General features: G+C 42.7%; 1 protein-coding gene across 2 annotated transcripts; it reads right to left on the bottom strand.

Annotated features, from left to right (window-relative positions):
* Positions 1-745: 745 nt before the first annotated feature.
* THAP7 (THAP domain containing 7) lies at positions 746-10949 on the bottom strand. Of its 2 annotated transcripts, none has more exons than XM_081958479.1 (5): positions 10833-10949; positions 8342-8421; positions 7470-7622; positions 4576-4692; positions 746-2695 (listed from the first exon to the last, which is right to left on the bottom strand). In XM_081958479.1, exons 2-5 carry the CDS (start codon positions 8419-8421, stop codon positions 2140-2142), a joined length of 906 nt encoding a protein of 301 aa, XP_081814605.1. In that variant the 5' UTR covers positions 10833-10949; the 3' UTR covers positions 746-2139. The 2 variants fall into 2 exon arrangements, with proteins under 2 accessions (XP_081814605.1, XP_081814606.1); XM_081958480.1 differs by lacking the exon at positions 10833-10949 and adding an exon at positions 10264-10371.
* Between the last annotated feature and the right edge of the window lie 1734 nt (positions 10950-12683).

Raw genomic sequence — 12683 nt, 5'->3', positions numbered from 1 at the left:
GCAAAACCACTTGTCTTCTTTCCTGGGTCTGACTACTCCTCTAGATCAGGGGTGTCAAACTCGATTTCATTGAGGGCCGCATCAGGGTTGTGTTTGACCTCGGGGGGGGGGGGGGAAGCTCAATGTCATTCATGTCAGGGGTGCCTGGTGGCCTGAGCGCTCTGCCAGCGGAAACGGGCTCCCGAGCTCCATTTTTGGCTACCTGCAACCCTCTGCCAGTGAAAAGAGCTCGGGAGGGTTGCGTGCCCTCACTAGCAGAGTATTGCAGGAGGCTGTGACAACTGAAATGGGAGCTCGGGAGCCCATTTTTGCTGGCAGAAGCACCGTGGGCCAGTCCTTCGCTATTTCCAGGGCGGCCCCTGCGGGCTAGATCTAAGCATTCCACGCCCTGGATACCCCTGCTCTAGATTAAGACCTGGTATGTATTTAATTTAAGCTTTCTTCTGGAAACTTTTTTAATGTATAGAACTTTTACTACCTTAACTGACTTATGGATTTATAAGACCTTCTTTGCTTCAGCGTTCTGGTGTTTGCCAAGCATAGCATTTCCTCTGGTTGATCAGGACACTGTGAAAAGCAGTGTTTAGTTTATGGTTTTCTACATATAGCTATACTGCAAGTGTACTTTGTCATTTGTAATAATTTGTAGTAAATTCAATATCTAGGAGGCTACAAACTTTTTACACAGGTCTTTAAAAAATTCAAAATTAGGGGAGAGATCATGTCAAAAATTCTGTTAAGGTTCCTTTAATTGGAAATAACACTCATTTGAAGATCTTTATGCAAAATAAAACTTCCACAAAAGAAAGTTGGTGCATATTAGCTGAAATGAAGATACCCCAATGTTCAGTTTGTTTTATTATATTAAATATTAGTACATTGAAATCTACAAATTATAAGTCCCCACAATTTTTTCTATGCATTCTTCAACAAGAATATTATAAGCATACAACTGAGTGGAATTCCACATGTTCAGTTTTCCCTTCATAAGAAAAATGGCTTAGCGGTTGCTTTTAAAAAGTAAAAGCTAATCAATGAGGCATTTATTTATGAGGCCGCCACTTGTACGTTAAGCCACGAAAATGATTTTACTTAGTACTATTGTAATCAAATTTCTTAATAAAATTATATTAAAATGATTTTACTTAGAGCTGAAGATCAGTCCCTTGATCCAGCAAGAGATTCTTGCACGCAAGTAGTTTTCTAATTACAAAACAGAATGAGAATCCAAAACATCTTGTATAGTGAGTAAAATATTCCGAGAAGTATTATGTAAGGAGCACATCTAGAAAAGTTCTTACTCAAAACATACAGGATTGACATAATTTTGTGAACCAAAAGTTTCTCTTCATTATTTCAATATTAAAGTATTCTCCTGAAATTTTATTTAAATTAGGCTTCTCTCAGCTCCAGCAATTAGCTTTGCTTCAAGCTATGTCTAAATTCATGGCCTAGCAACTTACATACCAGAACAGCTAAAATGTCTTGTACAAAATTATCCCTCAGCGGACCAAGAATGAAAAGCCAATTTTTCTCTTTATGTAATTCAGATTTAAATCATTACCATATTTGTCTGGCAATATGATACATGCAAATATATTGGTTTTGTTGAGTTTTGGTGGGGAGGTATTTTTTTGTGATAATAAGTGAACCCCGCACCTGCGGGAATATGCTAGGAAGTAGTTTTTTTGTGATAATGTAATACTTGGTAAGATTTTCATATCATACAGCCTTATAACTTAAAGAAAAGCATCAAAAAGATTTCTCTTCTATTGGGCAACCACGACAAGCTCTAAATTCAGTATGTCAAGCAGCTTTTAAAAAAAGAAATACTACGACCCCTTTTGGGCAGCACCATAATGAAATCCTCAAAATAACTGTCTTTCCTGAATATCCGTCCTCCAGCAATAGGGTATCTTTCAACTGAGTTGGGAACATCCACTTTATACAAAAGAAATATTCCTGTACAAATATAAACACGAATGGTGAAGGGGAAACAGGGTTGCTAAAGCGGATTCCAAGTTTGTAGAGCCCCAGGTTTTGATACAATATACTTTGGAGATTGGAAATATGACAGGCCAAGTTTGCAACACCACCACCACCACCACACAAAGCAAGTGAAGTTTCGGCCGATGCAAGTCATTCAATGTCATTCACTAGCTGCAATTCAAAGACCTGCAGGTGTTCCTTAAACCGTCGATGTGCTTCGGCACTGTGTGGCCGCCGTTCACGCTGCAACTCACAGATGCGTAGGCGGAGTCTCTGTTCACGACGCCGGCAAGCTTGCAGCTGCCGCTGTGTTTTTCCTAAAGCATCAAGTGCTGCCTCGGCCCGCCTCTTCCACAGCAAGGCACTACCCACCTGGTAGCTGTGCTCATTCTGGATGTAGGCACCAGCTGGGGGTGGGAGTCGCAGCATGTAGAGTGAGAGAGAAACGGGTTGAGATGGATCCCCTACAGGTTCTGGGAGAGCTGGAGATGGAGAGGCCTCTTCTTGGCCAGTGGCAGCTGGTAACTGTTCCAGGGGTATGTCTGTCAGAGTGGCCAGATTCTCCGGTTCTGACCCTGGGAGATTCGGCTGGCTTCGAAGCTCACCAGTAGTGGGAGCAGCCCCAGGACTTGGCAGCTCTTGCATGGGGAAGCAAGAGAGATCCATACCCAATGGAGTTGACTCCTCTGCATTGCAGCAGCCACAGCTGTGAAAAAGGGATAGAATCGAGGTCAGGTGAGAAGTAATAGCTACCTACATCAGGTGCGACACTGAGTAACCAGCAGAGGAAAACCTGATTTCAGATGCAGGAGGCCCATGTAAAACAGAGGTGGGTTGCTCCCGTTTTGGGCTGGATCGGGCGAACTGGTAGTACCAGCAGCGGGAGGCTCTGCCCACCCGCTTCTGTGTCGCACGAGCAAACTGGTAATAAAAAAATTGGAAACCCACCACTGATGTAAAACATATTCTTCCTATAGGCCAGGGCTATTTAAGGCCCGTGGGGTGCTTAAATCCAGCCCACGGGGCCAGCCTGGAAATATTAAAGGACCGGTTCGCGGTGGCTCTGGCAGCTAAAACAGGCTGTGCACACACACACACACACACACACAAGCCTTGTTTTCACTCTCCACAGCCTCCTGCAGCACTCTGCCGGCTGAATATGGGTTCGAAAACTGCCCATACTATCTAGTACAGGGGTGTCTATCTCAAGTGCTTAAATCCGGCTCACAGTGCTGGCCTGGAAATATTAAAGGACTGGCCCCGGTGCCTCTGGCAGTTAAAACGGGCCATGTGCCCCCCACCCCCCATCTCATTTTCATTTTCCAGGGCTTGCAGCACTCTGCCACCCGAAAACAGGCCTGCACAAAAACGGGCTCAATAACTGGCCATGTGCCCCAAAACGCAGCAAAAACTGTCTGAAAATTGCCTAAAAAATGGGGCGTCGTGCAGCCCATTTTTGGCCAGCAGTGCGCTGCAGGAGGCCAGTGAAAACAAAAGCAAGGCCATGGGGGCTGCATGCAGACTCCCCGCACCCCGTTTTGGCCAGCAGGGTGTTGCAGGAGGCAGCTGTCTGGTCTCCCCCACCTCACCACATGGAGAACTACTATGCTGATCTGGCCCTTGAAGAAATCGACTCAGTTTGGCACCCCTACTATAGGCTATAAGGAGCCAATATGGAGTGAAACTTGGGCGTGGGAAACAAGGCATTTTCTAGGCAGCCTAGAGTTATATTTTGTAACATACTACCATAAAATGATGTGGATGCATATAGCAACAAGAAGAAAAAGGTGGTTCAATTCAGCCACGAAATTACATTCCAGGACTGATGTTTTTCACATTTTTAATATTCTTAACTTAATATTTTTCTCTCTGGTTCTAATCTCAGATTCCACCATTCCATCCTGTTATACACAAAATTCCTTTTAAACCTATTAATATATTAATCTATTAATGGCTGAATAGATTATGCTTTTTACTCTTTATCAAGAAGTAAGCATCACTAAATGTACTGAGACCTACTTCTAAATACTGTATTTTTCGGTCTATAAGATGCACTTTTCCCCCCTCCCCAAAAGTGGGTGGAAATGTCTTTGCATCTTATAGAGCGAATGTTGCTGAAGCCCCCGCCCACCCTTCGCCTCCTACCCTTCGGCCTCTGCCTCCCCACAATTTGCCTCCTTACAGCAAACAGCCTGATCAACTTCAACACAGCCTGATTTAGCATGAGCACCTGATTGGCGGTTGAATCGGCCTCCCAGAATATTGCCTATCATCTGTTCCTGGTTGCGGTGATCTGTCGCCTATTTCCGCCTCTGCGCATCCTGTTTCCCACGTGTCCTGTTTGACGGCAAAGGTGGGGACTCCTGCTGCTTGGAACGGGCTGAAAATGGGGTGGACGGAGCCGGCAATAGCCTGCGGAACAGCTAATTGTCAATATTGAAACTGACCAGGCTATTTGCTGTTTGCTGCAAGGAGGCAGAGGCAGATTTTTTTCCGTTTTCCTTCCCAAAAGCTTAAGTACAGTTGGAAAAATACGGTAAATATTCAGGGTTACAGAGGACATGAGGTCAGAAGAGTGGGACTCACATCTGCTTCCGTTGATACTTTGCAAGTTTGGAACTGTTTAATTTAGACTTCCGGCGTGGCTTTGCATGAAGCTCAAATATCGTAGGAACAGCCCCTTCTTTGAGACGATGATAGCCGCTACAAAAGAAACAACCCCCACATATCAAAGTTGTTACTGGCTCAGAAACCCCGGTATCTGGACTGTAGACCGCTGGAGGAGAAGGTAGATCTTCTGAGAGCTTTGGAATTAACTAGTTACATTCTATTTTGAGTATTATTTGTCCAGTTTGTACAGACCTATTAAATAAAGTAATTAATTTTGGGCACAAATAATTAGCTCTTTCCTTTCCTAATTCTGTTTGGTATCTACAACCCCAAAATCTTGAATCGAAATAATGTCAAGTTAAGTTATGATCAAGTTAAATATATGATATGTTTTGGCAATACTACTAGTACAGGGGTGTCCAAACTTGGGAACTTTAAGACTTGTGGACTTCAACTCCCAGAATTCTGGGAGTTGAAGTCCACAAGTCTTAAAGCTCCCAAGTTTGGACACCCCTGATCTAGTACAAGGGTGTTAAACTCAAGGCCCGTGGAGCAGATACGGCCTGCGGGATGCTTAAATCCGGCCTGGAAATATTAAAGGACCGGCCTGCAGTACCTCTGATGGCTAAAACAGGCCGTGTGCACCCCCCATGCCTCGTTTTCAGTCTCCATGGCCTCCTGTAGCACTCTGCTGGCCGAAAACTGCCCCCAAACCGCCAGAAAATGGAACCGTGTGTGGCTGTTTTTGACCAGCAGAGTGCTGCAGGAGGCCATGGAGACTGAAAACAAGGTGCAGGGGGTCCTGCGTGCAGACCCACTGCGCTCTGTTTTGGCTGGCATGGTGCTGCCACAGGCAGCCGTCCCATCTCCCCCCCCTCTCCCCCGGCCCATGGAGAACTAATGCTGATCTGGCCCTCAAAGAAATCCAGTTTGACACCCTTGATCTAGTATAAGTAGTCAAGATCCTTTCAAGATTTCAATCACACTTATCGTGTTTCCCCGAAAATAAGACAAGGTCTTATTTTCTTTTGACACCCCCCCCCCCCCAAATAACGATTTGGCCTTATTTGGGGGGAGGACTTATTATTTTTGAGGTGCAGGAGGCAGCGAGCATGGTCGCCTCATGGCTGCTGCTCTGTTACAATGTTTTTGGGGAGGGTTTATTTTAGCACATGCGCTCAAAAGTCCGATTAGGCTTATCATCTGGGGAGGTCTTATTTTCAGAGAAACGGTATTTTTTTCAAATGGATTTACCAGGGTTTTTTTTTGGTGGGGAGGGCAAGAGAAGAGTTCCATTTTAGTGTTATATACAAGTCTGGAGCTGGTAAGAATCTGACACTCTAGGAAAGAAAAAAATACCCCTTGATTTCTGATTGGAAATCACATTCTAATTTTTCAGAATGTGAATACCTTTCAGGTCACTTTGACTTCCCTTCCTTAGCCTTACTCTCTGCTATCTTAGCAGGTAGAAACATGTGTCTCACCTTTTCTGGATCTGGAAGCTCAGCAGGATTAAGTCTGGTTAGTACTAATGTGACACTAGCTGCCATACCTAAAGATAAAGCAGGCATAGAAACAAACAGACGAAAAGCCATGGATCTTGTTTAAAAAAAATCGTTTGGAAGATAGATAAGGAAGAGCCAAATCCTTAAAGAAATAAAGAAAAACATGTCACCCAAACAAAAAAAAAATTGAACTTAGGCCTGAGAACATGGGAAACCTCTCCTCAAATTCTGTCAATAGCTACTAGACGTGAAAACTAATCAGGCAAGAATTGCTGCCAGTATTGTGAATCAATAAAGGAAGGACTTTTAGGCCCTGCAGCCCACTATCTCTTTGAGTCATCTTTGGAAGCAGACGTGGCAACTCCTGCCTCTCTAGCTAGTGCCTGGCATATCATAGTTAAAAGGATATGGATAAGTGAATGAGAATGTGACTGTGTGAGAAAGAAAGAAGTGAGTTCTAGTCCTGCTTTTGCTGCAAAAGCCGACTCGGTGATTTGGGGTGAGTCACTCTTTCAGCCCAACCCATATCACAGGGCTATTGTGGGGAAAAAATAGGAGGAGGAAGGTATGTTTTCTACATTGAATTATATATAAAAATAATAAAGATGGGATAAAAATAAGATTTGCTGTCACATTAAATTCACTTGGGGTATAGCTGTTGACCAGACCAGTGAATGTATGAGCAAGAGATCATAAGACAAACCTAGCTGGGAGTGCTTGTAGCACTTAGGTTTGTAGTTAAGTTTGAGAAATCAAAACAAACTCTAGAAAGGGCAATGGTAAACCATTTTAAGAGCCAGAGTGCCACAGTGGTTAGAGTGCAATACTGCAAGCTATTTCTGCTGCCTGCCGGCTGCCTGCAATTTGGCAGTTCAAATCTCATCAGATTCAAGGTTGACTCAGCCTTCCATCCTTCCGAGGTGGGTACAACGAGGACCCATATTGTTGGGGGCAATATGCTGACTCTGTCAACTGCTTAGAGAGGGCTGTAAAGCACCGTGAAGTGGTATAAAAGTCTAAGTGCTGTTGCTATTTTCAAATTGCTGCCAAGAAAATTGGAGATTTGCCTACAAAAATTACCAGAGGCTGAACTTGACTTGAATGAGACGGTTAACTTTTCAGCTTTAAAATGCATCTCAAGGTAATCCTTTGAGTGTGTGCACACCATTAGAATGATTTATGAGTGAGTTGTTTCCCATATTCATAGTATTTTTTTTAAATGAATGAAAGTCAGAGGGAACAGGTATATTGAAAGGACCATAGGAAGGATAGTGTCTATATTTATGTACATTACTGTCCTACTGCAAACTGTCTACTTTAATTCTGCATGCTCTTTCATGTTTTTCAACTATTCCAATTGCCTACCTGGTGCCCACTAGTTCAAAGCAATTCTTCTCAAAGTGCTTGGAGCAAAAATAAACATATTTAGAGGCAGGGTCCCAGACACCCTGCCCACTCATGTCCTTCCGCTGACAATTCTCCAACCATGTGGTTCGCCGTGGATTGTCCTTTGGCAATCTGTGAGAAGAGATATTAAGTGATTAACTCATTGGAGATTAGAGGCCACACGTAAGATTATGCATATTTTTTCCCCAATCTCAAGTAAAATAGCTTTGATGGCAGTGTGACTACTGTATTTTTCGGAGTATAAGATGCACCAAGATTATGAAGAGGTAAATTTAAAAAGTTTTTGCACTCTGCAGACTTCTTAAAAACGGCCCATTTTTCACGAAAATGGGCCCGTTTTTTCTCAAAAAAAAAAAAAAAAAAAAGGGCATGCATAGCCTTTAGGAGGCTTATAGAGTGCTCCTGGGGGCTGGGGAAATGAGCAAAAGGCAGCCCATTTTTCGCTCATTTTTGCCCTCTCCAGCCCCCAGGAGCATTGTGGAAGCCTCCTAAAGACTATGCACGGCCATTTTTGCAAAGGTGGCGCAGTTTCGGGAGGCCTGTATTCAGTGTATAACGCATCCAGATTTTTACCCTCTTTTTTGAGAGAAATACAGTACCTTTGAAGGCCATCTAATGGGAGACTAGTAGTTTTCTTGTATAGTTGGTGGGCCTGAGGTCTGATCCAGCAGGGCACAGTGTATGTTCTTACATTCTTTAAAATCACTGATCCTACAAAGCTTGATTTTATGATGATGAGATGTTGCAATTTTAACAGCCTAATCCTACCAACTTTAAGCTTCATATGGGAATAGAGTCTGCAAAGGGCAAAGAATAAAATAATTTCTCACCGATGGAAAGAAATGCCTCGGTTGCGTGTTTCAGGTGTATCACGGGTGCAACAGCCAGTAGCAGAGCAGTGACGGGGCATCTGCAAGAGGGAAAAAAAGAAACACCATATCATGTAACTCCCACTATTTTGAGGATAAAGTCATACATTTTTTTTAAGAAGAGATAAGTCAGGTACCCAAAAGACTCCAGAACTTGGTTCAAGTCCCAATATTCTCTACCAACAACTGTTGAAAGCAGAACTATGTAGTTTACAGAATGGTTTAGAGCATGGGTGTCAAACGCACCATGTCACGTTGCCATCATGTGACGTTTTGCAACATTTTTCCCGTTTGCAGAGCTGGGTATGGCCTGCATGTAGCATGCATGTGACCCATCTGGCCCATGGGATGCCAATTTGACACCCTTCGTTTACAGCTACATTTTAATCAATGGAAGGATACTGAAATCACTGTATTAATTAGCTGTCAGAAGTATTGTTCATCCATTATTCTGGCTTGCAAAATATACCAGCAAATTGTGCAAGCTGACATCTATCTTTTCAATATGTCTATGAAACTAAGACTCCGAAGAAGCTGAATATTTTGACATATACTGTACTTCTATACATTTTGTAAATTTTGGGATATTTTCGATAAAAATAAAGAGTAGAACTATTTTCTTTTCCTGAGGTTTGGTAATGCACTGTATGCAACGCTAGATAAATATATGGAAATCATCCCTGGGTGTGACAATGTGCACCAGCATTCATTTCTAAAAATGAACTTCCATGCAATTCAGATTTAAGGGAGCCTTTAGGAGGAAGAATTATCCTTGCTAAAAAAAAAACCAGTCATGCTGGCAAAATAGTTCAAGATTATTTAGATACCTTCATGCTTCCATTGCCTGCCATTTTAAGTACCATGGATGCTGCAGTCCCATGACCGGGTTTGCATTTTATTAAGCTCTGCTTTGAACAGGCCATGGTTTTTAGAATAAGCCGCAACATAAATGCGATTTGCAAGAACACAAGAACAAGTTCATACAGCAGGTACAAACCCAACACAAGCAAGCGTACCGCATACTGCTTTATGTCGAGTCTCAACCTAGCTGCTATAATAATAATAATAATAATAATAATAATAATAATAATAATAATAAATATTTATTTCTTAGCCGCACCCTCTCCCGAAGGACTCGTGCTGGATCTCTTAATACGAAGAAGTGGGGTTGGGGAGACTCGCTTTGTGGATAAACTTCCACCTTATTTTTCTCATCCTTCCCATTACCTATCCCCCCCCTCCTTACAACTATAACCTTGTTGCTTGTATCCCTACGATTTATATTTTGTTTCCTAGTATGATTTGATTGCTTATTTAGTAACCTATGACTGTCACTAAGTGTTGTGTCTTATGATTCTTGATGAATGTATTTTTTATTTATTTTTATGTACACTGAAAGCATATACACCCCAAAAAAATTCCTTTTGTGTCCAATCACACTTGGCCAATAAAGAATTCTATTCTATTCTATTCTTCCATTCCATTCTGTATTTTCTATTCTAGTCCATTCTATTCTTCCATTCCATTCTGCATTTTCTATTCTATTTCCTATTCCTTGTTCTATTCTATTCCATTCCATATTTTCTATTCTATTCTCTATTCCGTTATGTGGAGAGAATATGAACCGGGGAGGCTAAATGCACCTGGCTGACCTTGAAAAGCTCAATAAATTTGGGGCCAGCTTGCATCTGGATGGAGGCAGGGCCCTCTTAACAGCCTTATGGGTCCCAGGCAAAGCAGTGTAGCGGCAACTACTCCCAGAAATAAAAATGTAAACGGTGGATAAAATCAAAAACATATATTCCCCCCACCCCCCATTAATTTCTATGAATGCACATTAGTATACATTTTTTTAAAAAAATGCAGTAAAATGTAATGCGTACGTTGCTCTATTTATATGATACAAGGTGCATGGAAGGGTTTAACATAACAGAGATTCGTATGGGACCCCTATGCCCATCAAGCCTTATGACAGCCCTGGATGGGGGACCACCAGGAAAGCCGGGGCTGTGAGGAATAAACAAAGTGGTCCTGAGGAGAGAGAGGTGGAGGCAAATGGGCACCCTCATCACCACCACGTGCCAAGGCAACGTGCCACCTGGTGTCAACCAGGCTCTTAAGAGCCACTATTTTAAAAGAAAGGAGGGCGGGAAGCGCCTGAGGGAATTTCCCTCAGCCGCAAAAGCGGTGTGTGTGTGGGGGGGGGGGGGGGGAGCATGGAGCACAATAAATGGGGCGTGGCTATCGCAGCCCGCGCTTTTCTTTCCCTCCCCTCCCCCCTTCTAGAGAGGTGTGTGTGTGGGGGGGGAAGAGCAGATGGCGTGACGGGGCCGGAGTGACACCACGCCTTACTCCGGGGGTGGGGGGGTTGGGAAGCGCGCGCAAGAACAGCTACAGAAAGGGCATCCCCCCTCCCGCCGCCCCCCTTTCTTTCTCAGTGCGGTCGCCTCACCTCCCCACTCCCATTGCTCGAGACGCCGCCGCCGGCGCTGCCGCGGCTTGAAAGCCGACACGGGAAAAAAATGAGAATCGGGGGAATCTTCTCGCGAGAAACTAAAGCGCTTCCCCCCCCCACCTCCGGGGGCGCGTAGAGATAGAAAATGTAGAGATAGAAATAGTAGAGGTGCCCAGGCTCCCGTTCCTGAGGCGCTCTTTCCTTACAAAGGTCGTGCATGAAGATCTTTCGTTAGATGGGCCCCATCTTGGCTGCCGAGAGGTGGTGGGTGGAGGGGAATCCTTTTAGATGGCCTCCATCGGTTAACCGAAAACACCTTAGCTGCCTTTCATTGGCTGTCCGGCTTTTTGTTAATTCTCAGATGGAGTAGCTCTGATTTTTTAGCCATTGGAAACACTGAGAGCATATGCACCAAAGACAACGTGTGTGTATAATCACACTTGGCCAATAAAGAATTCTATTCTATTCCTATCCTATCCCAATTCGTATTCTATATTTATATTCTATTCCATTCCAATTCTATTCTGTATTCTCTATTCCATCCTGTTCTATATTCTATTCTTATTTATTTATTATATTAGATTTCTAGACTGCCCCCTCTCCCCTGAGGGACTCGGGGCGGTGTACAGGTATAAATTTAAAAAACCCATCCAAACAATAATATACATCGTTAAAAGTAGATTAAATAACCCCTGTACAATTTATAAAAATTAAAACTAACCCATAAAACCAATCATAAAATTTAAAAACCAAAGCTGAGGTGGGAAGGCTGGAATTAAGCCAGGCCGGCTAGCTGGAACAGGTGGGTTTTAAGTTTCTGACGGAAGGAGCGGAGATCCGTTCTATTCTATTCTATTCTATTCTATTCTATTCTGCTTTCCATTCCTATTCTATTCCAATTCCATATTCTCTATTTTCTTCTATTCCTATTCTATTCCAATTCTATTCTGTATTCTCTATTCCATCCTATTCTCTATTCCATTCCATTCCTATTCTATATTCTCTATTCTATTCTATTCCTATTCTCTATTCTATTCCTATTCTCTTCTATTCCAATTCTATTCTGTATTCTCTATTCCATCCTGTTCTATATTCTATTCTCTATTCTATTCCAATTCTATTTTCTCTATTCTATTCCTATTCTCAATTCCATTGCATTCCTATTCTCTTCTATTCCTATTCTCTATTCCATTCAATTTCTATTCTATTATGTATTCTCTATTCTATTCTGTATTCCATTCCATAAACACCTTCATTTTTTTTACGTAATAAGGAAGCTGTTTACAAGATTCTATAAAAGGCAGCCTAAGGTAGAAAAAAAACCCATCCTGTTTAAAAAGCAGCAAATGCCCCCCCCCCCCCCAATCCTCCCTCCTTTAGTTTGCCTGCTGTGCCTTTTCGTTTGGATAGTGCTGCTCTCTATTCTTCCTATCTCTATAGACAGGAACCGGCTCTTCAGGAACCGCCCCTCCTTCTAGCCAATCCCCGCTTAAGCTGTTGCCTTCCGCCAATCAATCCCAGTCTCCTTACTTTCGTTACTCCAAAACTAGGACCCATTAAAAGCTTCCGGGCTGTGCAAAGGTGGGTTCTATTTTTTATTTTATTTAATATAATATAAATAGAAGGAGCAACATAATCAATAGAAACAGTGTGTTGTCTGTTTACAATTCTTTTGAGTAATACTCATAGTAGTAATAGTAGTAATAATAATAAATATAATAAAACTTGGCCATCGAAACTACATGGCTATGGATGAAGCATGTAGCAGTGATTCCCATTGTCATCGGGGCACTTGGCACCATGTCCAAGAATTTTATAAGATACATTAAAAAATTGCAGCTTCCTGCA

The sequence above is a fragment of the Natrix helvetica genome (assembly GCF_964273705.1).
Source record: "Natrix helvetica genome assembly, chromosome: 6".
NCBI lineage: Eukaryota > Metazoa > Chordata > Lepidosauria > Squamata > Natricidae > Natrix > Natrix helvetica.
This window is presented reverse-complemented; position numbering and strand designations above follow the sequence as displayed.

Bases quoted from the DNA above. Each gene is read 5' to 3' on its own strand.
- THAP7 (XM_081958479.1), bottom strand. From the start codon at position 8,421: ATGCCCCGTCACTGCTCTGCTACTGGCTGTTGCACCCGTGATACACCT. The intron at 4,693-7,469 runs GTAGGCAATTGG...TTTCTTTTGTAG, and splicing joins TTTGAACTAGTGGGCACCAG to CGGCTATCATCGTCTCAAAG. The intron at 2,696-4,575 runs GTGAGTCCCACT...CCTTTTTCACAG, and splicing joins AAGTATCAACGGAAGCAGAT to CTGTGGCTGCTGCAATGCAG.